The following is an 18,923-nucleotide window of genomic DNA, read 5'->3' as shown; positions in this document are numbered from 1 at the left end:
TTTAATGTTTATTTATTTTTTAATTTAATGTTAAATATGCTTTATTTATTAATTTTCTCTTTTATGCTACTCGAATTCCTTGATTTATTGTTTGTTTTTAACAATGCCTGGTTATTTGAAGAGGTTTGCAAACTCACTGTCTGTTTTTTTATTATTATTATTATTTAGTGTTAACCTTACATACGGTTTATGTATTTGTTTCCAATTTACTTTTCGATTAAAATGTTTCTATTTATTTTCAACTGATATTAAAATGCTTACAATGAAAGCGGTGATGGGAGCCAGAATAATAATTATTTTGAACAAGTAGCTAGGCTAGCCAGGAAGTGACAGCAGAGATTTGAGACACGGCCAGCATTGCGTCGCTCTAGCAGTTATTACGGTAATGGTACTGATGAGGGATGAGTCAGGCCATATGATGCTGATGATACTGCCATTTCATCAGCACATTTCCACAAACATCTCTTTATCCCTAATCATTAGATTGGCAATATGAATTTACAAATAATTTATGGGCATTCTGAAAGTAATAGGTCTTAATGCAAACGCCCAAGACGACTATGGTCACTCGTTTGGTCATTTAATGCATATTCAAAGCGCGACTAGTTGCACGCTTTCTGACTGAAAGACAGCGAAGAATATGGGGCTTGCCATCCGCTGACACTGAGAAGCATAACCAAGGTAATAACTACACAACATATTCAATAATGTGCATTTATAGAGCGATTTCTGTAAACAAGTGCGACGCTCAACTCGTAGGCCTGCAAGTAGACCATCTACTATGCTTTAGCTAGCTTGAGGGACTCGGTTATGAGACTCGATGTTGTTATGAAATTCATTATCGTTCGGTTACTAAAGATGTCGTGTTAAACATTTATTATTATGAAATCGTATTAATTAGGCCTATATTAAAATGTCATTTAAATAACGCAGGCACGACAGGCTACTCGTACAACTACTGAAAAAATAATATTTTATTAGCCTACATTTCGATCAATTTGACCTCAGTTAGGCTATATGACATTTTGAAAAAAACATATATTTGATACTTTGGACTTTCATTCAAATCAATGGTCTCGCATCATATATGTAGTAAGGTAATTATACATAACACATATTTGAACGATAGGTTATGAGTATACTTATCCATTTAAAGGAGGCTCAGCTGTTAGTGTTCATCTACATGATCTGATCCATAAAAATGACTTGCAGAATAATAAATTATGTTTTTAAGTTCAAACTCAAGGATTAGCACATTTTGACAATTCAATTTTTTGAGTGAACTTCATCCAATTATGTTTACTCAGTGTAATCTATCATTTTGTCTGACAGCATATACTGTTATTCCTTGACAGATAAAATAAGATATGGAAGCTATATGGCTGTACCAGTTCCGGCTGATTGTCATTGGCGACTCCACAGTGGGGAAGTCTTGTTTGATCAGACGCTTCACAGAAGGACGTTTTGCACAAGTTTCTGATCCTACTGTTGGCGTAGACTTCTTCTCCCGTCTGGTGGAGATTGAACCAGGCAAACGCATCAAGCTTCAGATCTGGGACACGGCAGGCCAAGAGAGATTCAGGTACATAATACTGCCTTGTAGTTTAACGAATTCAAAATGGGAAATTTGTGGCTTATAGTCTTTGTTGTTAGGCTATTTATATGCTAGTGTACATATTTTTTTATTGGATAAATGTATTTGAAATTTACAGTATCCCTATTCCAGGGAAATAAGACAAAAAAAGTGATGACTTTTCCTGTATTAAACATAAATTTGAGCAAATACTCTCACAAATAAGAATGTCCCTCCCCCTGCAACCAACCCGCTAACTAAAAACTGGTTAACAGGAAACATCATATTGCTTAAGAAGGGAGTTAATTTGGGGATTTTTTTTATATTTAGCTTTTTATTGATATCCTTAAATGAGCAATACATTTATCAATTTTGATAGTAATGATACAAAGAAAATAACAGTATGTAACCATAATACAGTTGTTTTTTGTGGTTCAATACCAATTACAGTTTTGCATTTTTTACTCAGGAAAGTATTTTGTCTAACTAATCCATATTTAAGTTTATGCTTCTTATTACACTCTTCATACATGAACTAAAAGAGATAAATAGAGGATGATACACTTGATTCACAAAGTAATTTCATTCCCAATTTGGACATTTCACTCTTTAAACTGTCATCTCTTTCACCCCTTTTTTTTTCATAGGGTTTATTCACACCCAACCTCTTTTGTACTTAGTAAAATTCGGCCCTTTATGGGGCCTCCTTTATATTTTATCCTAAATTCAATGGATTTCATCCTACGTCAAAAGTGAGGAACAAATTAGGATTTATAAGGGCAAAAACTTGACATGAAAATGTCCTCACTCTCAGAAAAAAAGGTACACAAGCTGTCACTGGGGCTGTACCTTTTCAAAAGGTACACTTTTGTACGCAAAGGCTGCATATTGGTACCTTAGTGGTACATATTAGCACCTGAAATGTACATATTAGGACCTAAAATGTACATATTAGCACCTAAAATGTACATATTAACATCTAAATTGTATATATTACCACCTAAAATGTACAAATTATCACCTAAAATGTACACACTATCTCATGAAATGGACATTAGCACCTAAAATGTACATAGGACCTAAAATGGACACATTAGCTCCTGAAATGGACATATCAGCACCTAAAATGTACATATTACCACCTAAATTGTATATACTAGCTCATGAAATGGACATTAGCACCGTACATATTAGCACCTAAAATGTACATATTAGCTCCTGAAATGGACATATTAACACCTAAATACATATTAGCACCTAAAATGTACATATTAGCTCCTGAAATGGACATATTAACACCTAAAATGTACATATTAGCTAATGAAATGGACATATTAGCACCTAAAATGTACATATTAGCTCCTGAATGGACATATTAGCTCCTGAAATGGACATATTAACACCTAAACTGTACATATTAGCACCTAAAATGTACATATTAGCTCCTGAAATGGACATATAAACACCTAGAATGTACATATTAGCATCTAAAATGTACATATTAGCTCATGGAATGGACATATTAGCACCTAAAATGTACATATTAGCTCCTGAAATGGACATATTAGCACCTAAAATGTACATATTAGCACCTAAAATGTACATATTAGCTCATGAAATGGACATATTAGCACCTAAAATGTACATATTAGCTCCTGAAATGGACATATTAGCACCTAAAATGTACATATTAGCACCTAAAATGTACATATTAGCTCATGAAATGGACATATTAGCACCTAAAATGTACATATTAGCACCTAAAATGTACATATTAGCTCCTGAAATTGACATATTAACACCTAAATGTACATATTAGCACCTAAAATGTACATATTAGCTCCTGAAATGGACATATTAATACATAAAATGTACATATTAGCTCATGAAATGGACATATTAGGACCTAAAATGTACATATTAGCACCTAAAATGTACATATTAGCTCCTGAATGGACATATTAACTCCTGAAATGGACATATTAACACCTAAACTGTACATATTAGCACCTAAAATGTACATATTAGCACCTAAAATGTACATAAGCTCCTGAATGGACAATTGGACATAATATGTTTAGCTCCTGAAATGGACATATTAACACCTAAACTGTACATATTAGCACCTAAAATGTACATATTAGCTCCTGAAATGGACATATTAACACCTAAAATGTACATATTTTGGAAATGGTCATATGTTCACATGTAGGATAATTCTACCCGCATCTTAATAAAAGGGGTCCGTGTTCTCAGTGGAAGAATATAATCCACTCATCCTGCCCATAACCAGAATATCTCCGATTGATTCATTGTTAGTCTTTCTATCATGTAAATTTAATATATTCCACTAATTTCCGGATTTTCAGGTTGTAACCATTTCCCTGTAATAGCTTTCTTTCATACAGGCTATCAGCAGAGTATTTCCATGCTAGTTTAATATTCTTTTAACAAATCAATTTTTTCTTTTGTACATGCCATAATGAATTTTGCCCTGTTGTAATGTGCAACGTGTTCTCCCAGCTGTCTGATATCGTGTGCTCTTCTCCTCTCTGTGTGATCTAGATCTATCACAAGGGCTTATTATCGTAATTCAGTGGGTGGCCTTTTGCTTTTCGACATCACCAACCGGCGCTCCTTCCAAAACGTCCACGAGTGGCTGGAGGAGGCGCGCAGTCACGTGCAGCCGCACAGCATCGTCTTCCTATTGGTCGGCCACAAGTGTGACCTGGAGCCGCAGCGGCAGGTGAGCCAGCAGGAGGCAGAGAAACTGGCAGCCGCTTACGGCATGCGCTACGTGGAGACCTCGGCCCGCGACTCCATAAATGTAGAGAGGGCTTTCACGGAGCTGACGCGCGACATCTTCGAGCTGGTCAAATGTGGTGACATCACCATCCAAGAGGGCTGGGAGGGTGTCAAGAGCGGTTTCGTGCCCAACGTGGTGCATTCGTCCGAGGAGGTGACCAAGAGCGATCGCCGCTGCCTCTGTTGATCAAGAGACTCCTGTCGCCGTATCATGCAAAACCAGTGCTGTCGATCTCCCTCAGCTTGATGTTCCCACTACTGCAGCCCCACAAATACTCTCATCCCCTCAATCAATTTTTTTTCTTTGAATAAAGTTCTTATTCTCCTAAAAGTCCAAATAATGACTTAAAGATAAGCAAACGTGAATTAACTGGAGCTTTGGCGAGTCTACTCGGTCCACCCGGCACGATGGAGCTTGGAGAACTGAGTTGTGAGAACTGTTTAAGTAAAATATTGCAACTTTTGGAGCAAAGACAGACCCAATATTTACACCAAAAGTTTATCCAGTAATGATGGATCATATGAGAGCATGTACAGGAGGACCACACCAATCTAACACAAACGTCCCATTGGACTAAAAAAGGCCCCTAATGTGTTCAATGAAGAAACTCATGAATAATAATTTCGTTTAATTCCTTTTTTGAAAGAATGATGATGCATTAAATTGACCAAAGGTTAAAATATTTCTAAATCATGTTTTTTTAAACCTTCTATTCATCAAAGAATCCTGATAAACTGCATAATGGTTTCCACAAAAATATTAAGCAGCACAACTATTTCAATAATGATAATAATAAGAAATGTTTCTTGTGCAGCAAATTAGCATATTATAGTGATTTCTGAAGGATCATGTGACACTGAAGACTGGAGTAATGATGTTAAAAATCAGCATTGCATCACATATTAAAGGGATAGTTCACTTTGAAATTAATTTTTGATATGTTTTAGCTTACCTCAAGGGCATCCAAGATGTAGGTGTCTTTGTTTCCACTGTATTTTCAATTTTGATATTTTTAGGTCAACAAGAGGGTGATTACAAGAGGTAAAACGATATAAATACTGTTTGTTTTCTTGCACAAACCACTCGTTTCGTGTCTTAGGCCATCAATGTGTAGGCCTACTTACATTTACGAGTCATTAAATCATGTTTAATTTGGACTTTCTGTGCATGCTCTTTGAGGTGGACTCCATTATATGACTGACAGACAAGAACGGTTTGACCTAAAAATATCAAAATTAAAAATACTGTGGAAACAAAGAAACCTACATCTTGGATGAGGTAAGCTGAAACATATCAAAAATTAATTTCAAAGTGAACTATCCCTTTACAAATTTAAATTGCAATGGTATCAGTTAAATGCAGCCTAGGTGAGCTAGAGACTTATTTCTGACCCCAACTATTGAATGGTAGTGTATGGCTGTTTATTTGGGACATTTAATTTCAAGAATTAAACAGTAGAGGGAGAAAATCTGTTCCGTATGGTCAAACACATTGCCTGACAAGAAGCTGACGGATTTCGCCTGCAGAGGTCAACAATCACAGGGAATGCGACACCTTCTTCTATCCTTCAGGGGGCACACTTGTGAATTTTTAAATTGTTAAATGATACAATACGTAAATCAAAGTAAGCATTTTAAATGGCTACATTCGAATCTTGGAGATCAGCTATAAACCCTCCAAAAACATGCAATAGAGAGCCTCATTTACGTTTCCCGCCTTTTTCTCGTTTAAAGTGCGTCATGGTATCCGTGCACACTTTGCCAACATACTTATCTGTAAAGCACTGAAAATCACGTCCCTTTTTTTCTGGTAAGGTTCTTCCCAAAGAAGTTTACTCTTTCATAACTGTTGCCTGTCACTTGAGGTTAGTAGCTGCTGAGAAAATGTACATTTTTTGACTTACAGACTAATAATGTCATTTAGCCGACTGAAAAGACTATCAACTGTGTATTTATTAATCTTGTTGGAGAGATGAGATGAACTATCAATAAAATGTGTGACAAAAACCGTCTAAAAATGATCTTTGAATCCAAACAGTAGTTTTGTGAAACACTTTATTTAAAAAAGAAAAAAGAAAAAACATGAACAGAATCTTTATAATACAGCTCATTTTCTTTGTACATGGCATGAATATTTACATGTTTAAAAAACCCAAGGACAAACAAAATATATAAAGTCATTAACTGATCAACACATTCAACACTGTAAGTGTAGCTCTAAGGCAAATGACTTGGTCTATATCTACAAACCATCTTTATGAAAAACTTCAGGCACTGATCTACAGGAGAAATGCATCTCCAAACTAATGCCTGGGATCAGATACCAATGCGTTTACATGCGTGTTACATGTAAACAAAACCATTTTTCAGCAGATTGTGAAACAAATATAATAGCAAAGCTATACAAAAATATGTTTCTAATCAAGTCAGAATGTTAATATATTAAAGACAAGAAATGGGTTTACAAATAGTGGTTTAAAACAACTTTTATTGTTCTGTCCTGTAGACAAACCTCCATTGCTCTCTGATTATCTGAACACAATTCAGATAAAATTTTAGTGGAATTTGCTGAATTTCAGCCTCCCAGATGGATAAAATATTTATACAATAATATATCAAAAAGGTATGAAGAGAGTACAAGATAATTGACAAGTTTGATTGAGCAAACATAAACTAGTATTCGTCTACATTACAAATTCTCTACAATAAACAACAAAAGTAGATATGAGCTCGACAGCCAAGCTGCCAAGAACAAGTTTCAATGGAAACTAAAACAAAAACAAATCTGGTGAACAATACTGACACTTATTTCTCAAGTATCTACACCTTCAGAAAGGCTTGTTTCTTTATAGTCTTCAGGCAAGTTTAGGTTTAACCCTTGACCTGTGAGTTGGTTATTATTGCAGACTAACCTTACTAACAAAGTTAGCACTGTAACGATAGTTTTTGCTTGAAAATCACAGCTAATACTGTTCAAAATAAAAGATCAATATGGGATGTCCTTCAAACAATATAAGTAGCTTTCCGAATATTTCAAGTCGTGGCGGATTCTATTTCTATATCGGTAAGGATAACCGTCGATACACTAACGTTCAAAAGTTAAGTCTCTTATTCTCACAAAGGCTGTAATTATTGTCACTTTTGATAAAAAAAAGAGACCTCAAACTTTTGAATGTCAGTGCAAGTAGTTTTGGCAAAAACAGCAGTTATCAAGGACCTTTTTAAAAGCGTCGTCTGGAAATTCAATAACTGTTATACATTTATACTGCTTGAGTAAAACCATCAAGTTTAAGGAAGTCGTATGGATGGGTAAATTATACATGTTCATATAAAAACTCCCCCTAAATTAAAAAAATAATTTAGTATTTTGTAAAACTGAACATTTTCTGGCGCAACCTCATGGTCCATTCAAAACGCACACATTAAAAAAACTATCATTTTATACCACAACACCCAATATCATTATCGCAACATACAGCAGGGCGTTCTTGAACACCACACTGTCATTCTTAGGAAATAGAAAACCGTTTTTCTATCCATGCACTCTTACATTCAACTCTCACACACATGGGATTTTATAACATCCAATAACTCTTCATATTTTTCAGTTTCAATTCTTCAATCTGACAGTAACAAATGACCACCGATACTCTCTTGCCATTTTCACATTATGCCCGGTGAACACTAGGGGTCCCTGTTGTAATTCAGGACCTCATGCTGAAAAACCATGCCGAAGGAGACCATTTTGGATTCAGAATCCAAATGCTTTTGTTTAGAGCACAAACAATGCGCTTGGAGCTCGAACACGAAAAACAAAATACCCTTTACACAGTCAGCTCATTGTCCGCCAGACAATACAGCCATAACAGTACTCGTGATTACAGCAGCAGCCACAGGGACATTTAAACCAGCATCTACAGTACTGAAGCGCCAAAGCTGCACGACGACCTCTAACGGAAAACTCTTAGGGATTTTCTAAGAGGGACCTGACAATTTTGAGAGGATGAGAAATCCTTTTTCTTCAATTGAGATGTTTGGGGCAGTCTCTTCAATCAATGAGATATCAAATATAGACTTTAACTAACGATATGCCCGTCGTTCTCTCTCCCCATCAAGGGGAAATGCCCTCCACTTCGCTCTCTTCAACGCCTAGATATATGGGGCTTTTGTTCTGAAGAGCTGGCTCGTATTTTCGGAGGGAGCTGTTCATGGCCTCTGTGCTGTTCCGGATACCATAGGCGAAGTAGATTGTGAAACCTGGGAATGGACACGAGAGAAGAAATGGGAGGTTTGGAATGAAGGAAACAAACATTGCGCTATCATCATCACACAACAGATGCACTCACCGATGGCCATCCACACGGTGAAGCGGCACCAGGTGGCCATGTCCAGCTGCATCATGAGATAGATGTTGACAAAGATACTGAACAGAGGCAGCCAAGGTAACAGAGGCACCTGCGCACAGAACGATTTACATTTAAAGGGACAGATCACGAAAAAATTAACATTCGCTCATCATTTACAAACCCTTTTGGCTTTTGTTTATCTTCCCAACACAAATGAATTTTTTTTTTTTATGAAATCTGAAGAATTCTGTCACCACTGACAATCTACGCAACTACCACTTTTACCCTTCAAAAAAGTGATTGTAAGACTAATCCATATGAATCGAGCGATTAAAGGAGTAGTTTACTTTTAAGAAAACGTTTGCTGATGATTTACTCACCCCCATGTCATCCAAGATGTCCATGTCTTTCTTTCTTCAGTCGAAAAGAAATGAAGGTTTTTGATGAAAACATTCCAGGATTTTTCTCCATATAATGGACTTCAATGGGAACCAAACGGTTCAAGGTCCAAAAGACAGTTTCAGTGCAAACTGCAAACTGTTCAAAGGGCTTAAACGATTCCAGTCGAAACCACTCGATTCATATGGATTAGTTTTATGATCTCTTTATGTTGGCTGATCATATATGTGGCTATCATATCATATATGTTGGGTCATTATAGGTCAATGAAAGCCTAAATTAAATCTGTTAATCATATAAGGTGATTATGTCTCTTTAGAAGACTTTAAACCAGTAGATTCACTTGGATCTATTTTATGAGCTCTTAAAGAACACTTTGAACTGCCAGATTTTTGGGTGAATAGACATTTAATGGAGGTATAGAAAGCTCTCAGATTTTATAAAAAATGTCTTCAGCTGTGTTTCGAAGATGAACGAAATTCTTATGGGTCTGGAACAACATGAGAGTGAGTAATTCATCATTTTTGGATGAACTAACCCTTTGAGGCTTTTAAAACACAAGGCATTATACATTAGAGTCTGTGACTTTTGGGAATTAGCGTCAACTCATCCAGGCTGTAAATTAGGGCAAAAGTAATGTACTGTGTTCCAGCCCTGAATTGGTGTTCAGCTGAAGAAAGAGAAGGGATGACATCAGGAATGACAAACCCTCATTTTTAGGTGAACTCTCCCTTTCAGTCTTTGTGTTCTAATAGCGCATAATAATTTCCTTTTACGCAAGTTCAGTGGTTACGTTTAAGTCCGGGCAAAGATTTATGGCATAATAAATAGGCAAGTTCAATAACAAGGACATCTGGTACCTTGAAGGTGAGAGCTTCCTTGCTCTCAGGCTGCCTACAGATCACAATGACACACAGGATGCACAGCAGGACCAGAAAGACACACGTCACCACCCACACAATCTCAAGATTCACGATGGCTTCCAGACGCAGAGCCAATACCACACACAACGTGGTGATCAGCGCAGCTAGGCAGACAAGAGGATATTGGAATTAGTCCATAATCAGCTCGGCGCATTATCTACATCACTGCATTTTTTTTTTGCTCACCAAGCCTGAATTTATTTGATGAAAAAGTCAAATGGAAATATTGCGAATATTATTACCATTTAAAATAACAGTTTTCAGTTTTAATAGATTTCCTATGATGGCCAAAGCTGAATTTTCATCAGAAATCATTGTAATATGCTTATTTGGAGCTCAAGATAAAAATGTATTAGCAATGTTGAAAACAGTATTTTTGTGGAAATCATGATACATTTTTTTTTTTCAGAATTCTTTGATGAATAGAAAGTTCAAAAGAAAATAATTTATTTAAAATAGAGATATTTGTAACATTATATGTCTTTTTTTGTGACTTAATTTATTTAATGTGTCCTCGCTGAGTAAAATATGAATTTCTTTTTAAAAAAATCTTTGTGATGACAAACTTTTGAACGGTAGTGTTTATTTCTAGCATAAATGCACACACCAGAAATGCACAATACTTCTCTACTGTATAATTATTATATATGTATATATATATATATATTTTGCATGCTCAATTCCTGCATTTTTACATTTTGTTTTCAGTCATTTAACGCTCACTCAAGTTAATATTTAAAAACACTAATGATTTAATAACACTTCAATGTAATCTTTAGCACATGTCAGAATGGATATCCATTCATTCTGTACATTATAATGTTGTGATGCTTCAATCCACTTGTACCATATAAAAAGGCTGGTTTTCATTTTTTAGCGTTTTGAATTATTTAGACTAACTTTTAAACTGCATTTTTTTAGGGGGTGGGTCAACTATAAATTTAATAGTAGCTAGATTTTTCAAGAAGTGACAAGCAAAATCTTCACTCACAGATAACAGCAGTTGTGCCGTACACGATAGATCCCGACATTTCGGTCGGAAAGTCCTTGGAGGGAACCAGGAGGAGTTTCAGGGAGAATTTCTCTTTGCGGGGATTGTCATCCAGCTCTGTTCCATATTCATCGCCACTGTCTCCACATACGGCCACTTTCTCGCCACCGACCAGTTCCACCAGTTTCTCAGTCTGACTGGAAGAACTCAGGTTGCCTGGCTGATATCTAGAGACAAAAAGTCAAACTAACGTTACATACAGTAAACCCACAACATGCAGCACTGTCAATCATTTTACATACAGCAAGATTTTGATTAGTTTAATGCATTCTTGCTGAACAGGTGACAGTAAAGACATTTATAATGTTACAAAAGATTTACATTTCACAGAATCCTGAAAAAATATTAAGCAGCACAGCTGTTTTCAACATTGATAATAATAAGAAATGTTTCTGGAGCACCAAATCAGCATATTACAGTGATTTTGTCCTTTGGGAATAAATTGCATTTTAAAACCGAAAACAGTTATTCTGTTTTTGCTGTATTTTTGATTAAATAAATCCTGATTTGGTGAGCATAAGTGACTTCTCCGACCCCAAACTTTTGAACAATATTGTACGAAAAAATGAGCCAAACATAACAGAGACAATTTACATATAGGAGTCTTAAAGGGACTGTAGTAGTAGACTGACAAAAATATTTTTTTTTACAGCGGAAACTAGTCATGTAAAAATAAAATAATGACAGTTTTTGGATTTAACATTATATATATATATATATATATATATATATATACACACACACAGGGAAACATTAATTTACATTAAAACCTCTCTAAAAACGTTATGCAGTATATAACAGTAGACCCATTGTTTAATATTTGTGGAGCAGGTTTTACCCTACCTGAGAATGAGGACACACACGGCCACCAGAGAGTATGCAAGCAATGTTCCTATGGACATGAGGTCAACCAATGCAGCCAAATCAAATAGAAATGCCATGAGAGCTAAAAGAAGACAAAACAAACAGGTTTCAAATCTTATCCAGCCATAACATTTCAAATCTTACATAACACCATCCACCACCTTTAAGAGATCACATGCCAGATCCTAAACTTTTGTCCATTTCTTGAGCTAATAAGTACATTTTAGGTGTTTATATGTACATTTTGGGTGCTAATATGTACATTTTAAGTGTTAATATGTCCATTTTAGGTGCAAATATGTCCATTTCAGGAGCTAATATGTCCATTTCATGAGCTAATATGTCAATTTCATGAGCTAATATGTCCATTTTAGGTGTTAATATGTACATTTTGGGTGCTAATATGTACATTTTAAGTGTTAATATGTACATTTAAGGTGCTAATATGTACATTTTAGGTGCTAATATGTCCATTTCATGAGCTAATATGTCAATTTCATGAGCTAATATGTCCATTTTAGGTGGTAATATGTACATTTTAGATACTAATATGTACATTTTAAGTGTTAATATGTCAATTTCATGAGCTAATATGTACATTTTAGGTGCTAATATGTCAATTTCATGAGCTAATATGTCCTTTTTAGGTGGTAATATGTACATTTTAGGTGCTAATTAATATGTACCACTAAGGTACCAATATGCAGCCTTAAAAAAGGTACGAAAGTGTACCTTCTGAAAAGGTCCAGCCCCAGTGAGAGCTTTTGTACCTTTTTTTCTGAGAGTGTACATTTTATACAGTAGCAGCCATGACAACACACTCTTCTCACATTTCCGCAGGGTTGCAGTGGGTGGCCCCGCCCACAGGGAAATCTCACAGGTCCAAAATCCACATAACTGTATATATTATGTTCTGATTGGGTGTGGTTGTTCTGCATCTCTAACAAAAATTATGAGACGCCTGTAATTTGTGCAAATTTAGGACGTGCTAGAACACAAACCAAAAAAAGAACAAAGAACGTCACTCACATGCAACTATTCCAGACACAACAGTCGCCAGCAGTGGAGTTCTGGTTCTCTTGTTCATCCTGGAAAGGGAGCGAAAGAGCAGTCCGTCCTCGGCCATAGCGTAGATCACTCGAGGCATGGGGAACATGGAGCCCAACAAGCTAAAAAATAAATAAAACCAATTCAGATACATGGAAAATGTTGAACGAAAACATTACAAGACAATCAGAAAAGTCTTTGAGTTACCTAGTAGAGAGGGCACAGAGTGAACCCACAGCTACAATATAGCGTGCCGGTGCCCAGCCCACGTAACTGAAGGCCTCGGGCAGGGGACTCTGGGTGTTGAGTTTGTAATAGGGCATCATGAGAGTAAGAGCAGCTGACACACCAAAGTAAGCAAAGAAGCAAATGAGCAGAGAGGCCACGATGCCCACAGGGATGGAGCGCATTGGGTTCTTGGCTTCTTCACCTACCGGAAAAAACAAGGTTAAATCGAACCACATACATTATGACTCACTCCGCAGATGGCTTTAGGAGAAACAAAAACAAAATGTTCAGCAATCAGTATTCGTGCTCTAAAAACTGCAACGTTTATGAGACGTACTTGTTGTGGCAATGCAATCGAAGCCAACAAAGGCGTAGAAGCAGGTGGCCGCGCCAGATAAGACGCCACTGAAGCCGAACGGAGCGAAACCTCCACTTCCAAATATACTTTCAACCCGTCTGTGAGAACAGAATAGATATGTCAAATCATAACCAAGAAAATCACATTATCCACCCCACACAACTGGAAGAGATCTTCATTTGCTCCACAGCTTGTGGCTGAAACTTACTCTGGTTCTGTGATATTTGTATCATTGATAAAGTCTTGATATGTGAGGTTCCAGTTTGCTGTGTTGCCTTTGACAAAGCCAGAGATGATGACAAAGCCCAGCACAATCAGGTTGATCCCAGTGAAGATCTTGTTCACCAGAGCAGACTCGCTTACACCAAACGCAAGCAGTCCTGAGGAGGAAATTGCATATCAAAATCAGAAATCTTTTGTTTAATAATTTACGACAGGTTTTACGTTCACAGGTATAAAAAGCACTAATTAAATTTGTTAAATATCAACGATTATTAAAATGCACTTTTTACCCGTTATTTTTTACATTAAAATTAGTATTTAACACGAATCTAGTATTTAAAATGAGTATTTAAACACTAACACTAAACACTAATAGCCAATCTCCAAATGAGATATCCACATTGTTGTGATGTCTGAATTACCTTGTAGCATTTAACCTTCAAATGGTCTTCGTTTTCTGTTTACACTTCTGCGCTTCGGGGTCTACACGACCCCAACAATTGATTAAGAAATTGTACAAAAAATATACATTTTTAATCATACAAATAATATATAATTGTTTTTGGAGATATAAAGTACTTTTTGTATCCATATACCACACAATTCCTCAACTACACCATTAGCTTGCATATGAAATATTATTTTTTTTATGATACGTTGCATTTATGCTCTAGTACTAGGCCTTCATTTCTGTGTAAAAATTTTCAGATTTATGCCGGATTTTTTTTTTTTTGACACATGAAGAAAATATATTTAGGTTTTTTTTTTTTTCACATTTTTCACATTTTCTTTCACCCCGAAGACCAGAAGTGTAAACATTTTTTTACATACCTTCAGAACAACCGAATCAAGCCCAGTTTTTTTGTGTGTGTATAGATAGATAATGTATGAAAAGTCACAAAATCTTATTCCACTGAGATTAATCTTTTTTTATTGAGTAAAAGACCCCATGACAACAATTGATTTTATTTTTTTTAGTATTTTTTCTTCTTCATTTATTCACACAAAATAGTGTAGAATTTTTTAAATCAATAACTTATTGGTTATGCTTATGGGTTTTAGCCAGAATTTTAATAGTTTTTGTTTATCTCTGCTTTTCTGGTAGTTGAGCACAGCTAATGATTAAAATCCTTGTTCATTTAAATAATGATTTCTGTTTTTAAATTTCTCACCAGTCAGTAGCAGGATGAGAATGAGGGCAAACAGGTCCGGATATTCCGCAAGAACCTTCCCGGGAACCTTCATGGCCATGGAAGCCCTGAAGAAGTTCGAGATCTTCTGCTCGACTAAGTTATCGAACGTAGAGCTCCAAGCTCGCGCCACACTAGCTGTGCCTGAAAACAAAAACCAGCTTTAGTATTTCAGTTACATTGAATTTCTTAAGGATGATCATCAACAAGTACAGTACACATACCAATAACGTAAGAGAGGATGAGATTCCAACCAGTGATGAAGGCCCAGATTTCTCCTACGGTTACATAGCTGTACAAGTAAGCAGACCCTGTCTTAGGGACTCGAGCACCGAATTCTGCATAGCACAGTCCAGCAAGCATAGAGGAAAGTGCGGCCACAAGGAAGCACAAGACGATAGCAGGACCAGCCTTCTCTCTCGCAACCTCCCCAGCCAGCACATACACTCCAGCGCCAAGTGTGGAGCCCACCCCGAGTGCCACCAGATCAAGAGTGGACAGACACCGAGCGAACCGCGTTTCCTCCCCAGAGCAGTTCAGAGCCCGACGGCGCAGCAGCGCGTGTCCAAAAGAGGCGATTTTGTCCACCATGGTTAATGTGGAATTTGTTGTCAAATCTGGTACGGTTCTTTGTTGTGCTGGTTCCCAGGAGCTCTCTTTTACTTATGTCTGAAAGAGCACATAAAACAGGAAGGAATTGTTAGTAACATTTGGGGTGTGTCTGTGTGGAGTTATTGCCCAAGCCTGTATGTTTAGCTAGGTTGGTTGAACCAGTCTAGTCAGGACATAGTTACATTTTATTTCTCGGTATTCCTATAAGGAACTATAAAGACGCCCAGAAAAAACTCTCAGAGGAAGAGTTCCTTGTTTAAAAGGGGAATTTAGGATCTGATATGATTAACAAAAGTGAAAAATAATAATGACAAAGACAACATCAAGCGATAGAGGACAAAAAAGTGTCAAATTGACATTCATTTTTTCATATAATATATATTTTAAAAATAACACTACCATACTCTTGTGAAACATTCAGATACATTTCTTATTGTTATTATCAATGTTGAAAACGGTCGTGGAAAAATTTGTTTAAAATGAGAATAATTTGTAATATTATAATTCACTCGCTGTTACTTTCAAATCAATTTATTGCATACTTGTTGAATAACCGTAATCGCCGATATAATTATGAATAGTAGTCCTAATCCTACACATTGTGTCAAAATGATTTATTGCCCTATGATTGACAGGTGGGCGGAGCTAACCTTTGACCTTCCGGATTCCATCTTCGAAGTAGTTCGACCTTGACATTCCATCTCTGAAATATCGATTAACCTTTGATCTAGCGATCGATCAAACTGACAGTTTGTTTTTGACCTATAGACCTTTTTTTTACAGAACATGTGTGTGTATCCATGGTGTGTATAATCATTCATTCTGACAGTAAGTTTAGACCATCTTACCCAGGGGTATAATCATTTATTTTGACATTTTGTTTCTGACCTGGTGGCCTTTCTATTACAGAACATGTGGTGCTACATGGCGGTATAATCGTTTATTTTGACATTCTGTTTTTGACCTGTTGATGCTTTGTGTTCTAGAACTGACCGTTTGTTTTTGACCTATTGACCCCTGTGGGGAATTAACTCCGGAAGAATTGGTTACTTGATTCCCCATCCCTGCCTGCTGTTGCATTGCTGGGACCAAATAATTTTCTAATAATGCCCCATATCACATATAGATTTAAATATGGTCTGTAAAATAAAAAGCATCTTACTTTATCAGTCATTTCCATAAAGATGTTGAAAGGTTCTCTTTCTCCGCAGTATTTTCAATTTTGATATTTTTAGGTCAAACCGTTCTTGTTTTCCTTCACGAAACGAGCGGTTTGTGTGAGAAAAACACTATCTATATCGTTTTTACCTTATGTAATCACAGCCACGTCTAAGGGATCTGAGGGCGTGGGCGCTTTGTGGCTGTGGTAACAAGAGGTGGAAACGATATAAATACTGTTCGTTTTCTCACACAAACCGCTCGTTTTGTGTCTTAGGCCATCAATGTGTACTTACATTTACGAGTCGTTAAATCATGTTTAATTGGACTTCTCTGTGCATGCTCTTTGTGTCATTTTATTCTTTAGAGACCAGTGTTTCCCAACCCTGTTCCTGGCGGCACACCAACACTGCGCGTATTCTTTGTCTCCCTTATTAAACACACCTGATTCAACTCATCAGCTCATAATCATATGGGTTAATGAGTTGATGAATTGAATCAGGTGTGTTTGATTAGGGAGACCCATGCTGCGTCCCAATTCGCTTACTTATACCACGCCCTAAAAGTATGTACTCTTTTTGTGAGGAAAAAGTACATACTTTTGAGTGTGTAACAAAAGAGTAGGCAAGGTTTGGGACATACTTTCACGTCATCTTCAACGGATGGCTCTGTGCGTGCTGGGTGGATCCTGTCACCGTAAACTGCCCTGTCAATCATCTTGTCACAGTTAAAATCCTCCATTCTATCTAATTTTATTTCCTACCGTTTCGGAGAGCACGTTCATCTGCCAGTTGTGGGTCTTTCATGCTCTCCTCGTGTTTGCAATTTGAATATAATGAATCATTTAAAACGTAATGGCTAAACGTGTCTTTACAAAAGTTCACAATGCTGCTGCAAATGCAATATAATGTGGACAACATTGAATAAATTCATTTTCGTCAGGTTAGATACTGATAATTAATCACTCAAAACTCTTTATCTAAACCTCTCTACACAACCACGGGGACTCCCGCGTCCTCCATATCGACTACGTGTCTGTAGTTTTTTTAACACTTTTTACTCGCGTTTGTAGTTCTAACCGAATTCTCGTCCAACGCGCAATGGTTTGTGGGCAATATCAGCCGTTAGAGTGTGCATCGATCTACACTTCGGATTCTGACTGGAAAAAGTAGACCATCCGGGTATCTTTGAAACACTAATTTCAACATACTACGATTTGGGACGTACTAATTCTATTTTCGAATACTATTTAGGACGGATAGTATGGGAATTGGGAAAAGAATACGCACAGTGTTGGTGCGCCGCCAGGAACAGGGTTGGGAAACACTGCTTTCCCAGATAGCAAACTGACATTGAATCAACGTGGAAACATGACATCGAAACAATGTTGATCTGACATTGTTTTGCTCATCGAATTAACGTTGAACCAACGTCAGACGCGTCATTCTTTCAAAACCAACGGAAAATCAACTTGAAATCAACGTTGTTTCAACGTTATGAAAGCAAACCAATTTTCGATTTTCATTTAGCTTTGAAGAATGTCTGACGTTGGTTCAACGTTAATTCGATGAGCAAAATCAACCTTGTTTCAATGTCATGAGAGACGTCGTTTCCACGTTGATTCAATGTCAGTTTGCTGTCTGGGTGAGACTTCAGCTCGACTACACAAAAACCTGCTGTCGCTCAATTATAACTACATGTAAAACTGACTTTTGCACTCTACCGACAAGATCCACAATGTTCTGTGTGAACCCGTATCATATTGACCCGCTCGACTCCTTATCGGAGCTGTCTGATTCCAAAGCAGGCCTGCTTGCTCATCATGTTACACGGTCATGTTTATGTCTGAGCCAGCAGCAGTACCGTAGTGCACTGTTGACGTTCCTCGCAGTTCTTTACCTAGGTCATCGTTCTCACTGCTGACGTTTACAGTGATGTCTAACAGAAATGATTTGGAAACACAAGCACGAACAAGGTCACAAAAAAAAAAAAAACCTTGAGATGTAACAACAGCTATCAAAACCAAACACTGATGCAATGAAACAGAAGCAAGTTGGAACATGAAGCAACTGTTGACAACCGCAATCTTACATTTCACACACACTGCCATGATGATTCGACTTCCTATCCCACGGCAGAGATCAATT

General features: G+C 36.9%; 2 protein-coding genes across 2 annotated transcripts; one reads left to right on the top strand and one right to left on the bottom strand.

The window, feature by feature from the left end:
* The first annotated feature begins 384 nt into the window (after positions 1 to 384).
* rab39ba (RAB39B, member RAS oncogene family a) lies at positions 385 to 6,396 on the top strand. Its single transcript, XM_039694050.2, has 3 exons — positions 385 to 681; positions 1,356 to 1,582; positions 4,139 to 6,396. The coding sequence occupies exons 2-3, from the start codon at positions 1,368 to 1,370 to the stop codon at positions 4,563 to 4,565; spliced, it is 642 nt and encodes a 213-aa protein (XP_039549984.1). The 5' UTR covers positions 385 to 681; positions 1,356 to 1,367; the 3' UTR covers positions 4,566 to 6,396.
* Positions 6,397 to 6,415: 19 nt separating this feature from the next.
* On the bottom strand, positions 6,416 to 15,669 carry slc7a3a (solute carrier family 7 member 3a). The gene is made up of 11 exons (XM_039694047.2): positions 15,231 to 15,669; positions 14,989 to 15,150; positions 13,803 to 13,974; positions 13,574 to 13,692; positions 13,216 to 13,438; positions 12,991 to 13,130; positions 11,941 to 12,043; positions 11,038 to 11,264; positions 9,984 to 10,150; positions 8,725 to 8,833; positions 6,416 to 8,635 (listed from the first exon to the last, which is right to left on the bottom strand). Exons 1-11 carry the CDS (start codon positions 15,595 to 15,597, stop codon positions 8,490 to 8,492), a joined length of 1,935 nt encoding a protein of 644 aa, XP_039549981.1. The 5' UTR covers positions 15,598 to 15,669; the 3' UTR covers positions 6,416 to 8,489.
* Positions 15,670 to 18,923: the final 3,254 nt, after the last annotated feature.

Source organism: Pimephales promelas, chromosome 19, assembly GCF_988280905.1.
Source record: "Pimephales promelas chromosome 19, fPimPro1.hap1.1, whole genome shotgun sequence".
NCBI classification, from domain to species: domain Eukaryota; kingdom Metazoa; phylum Chordata; class Actinopteri; order Cypriniformes; family Leuciscidae; genus Pimephales; species Pimephales promelas.
This window is presented reverse-complemented; position numbering and strand designations above follow the sequence as displayed.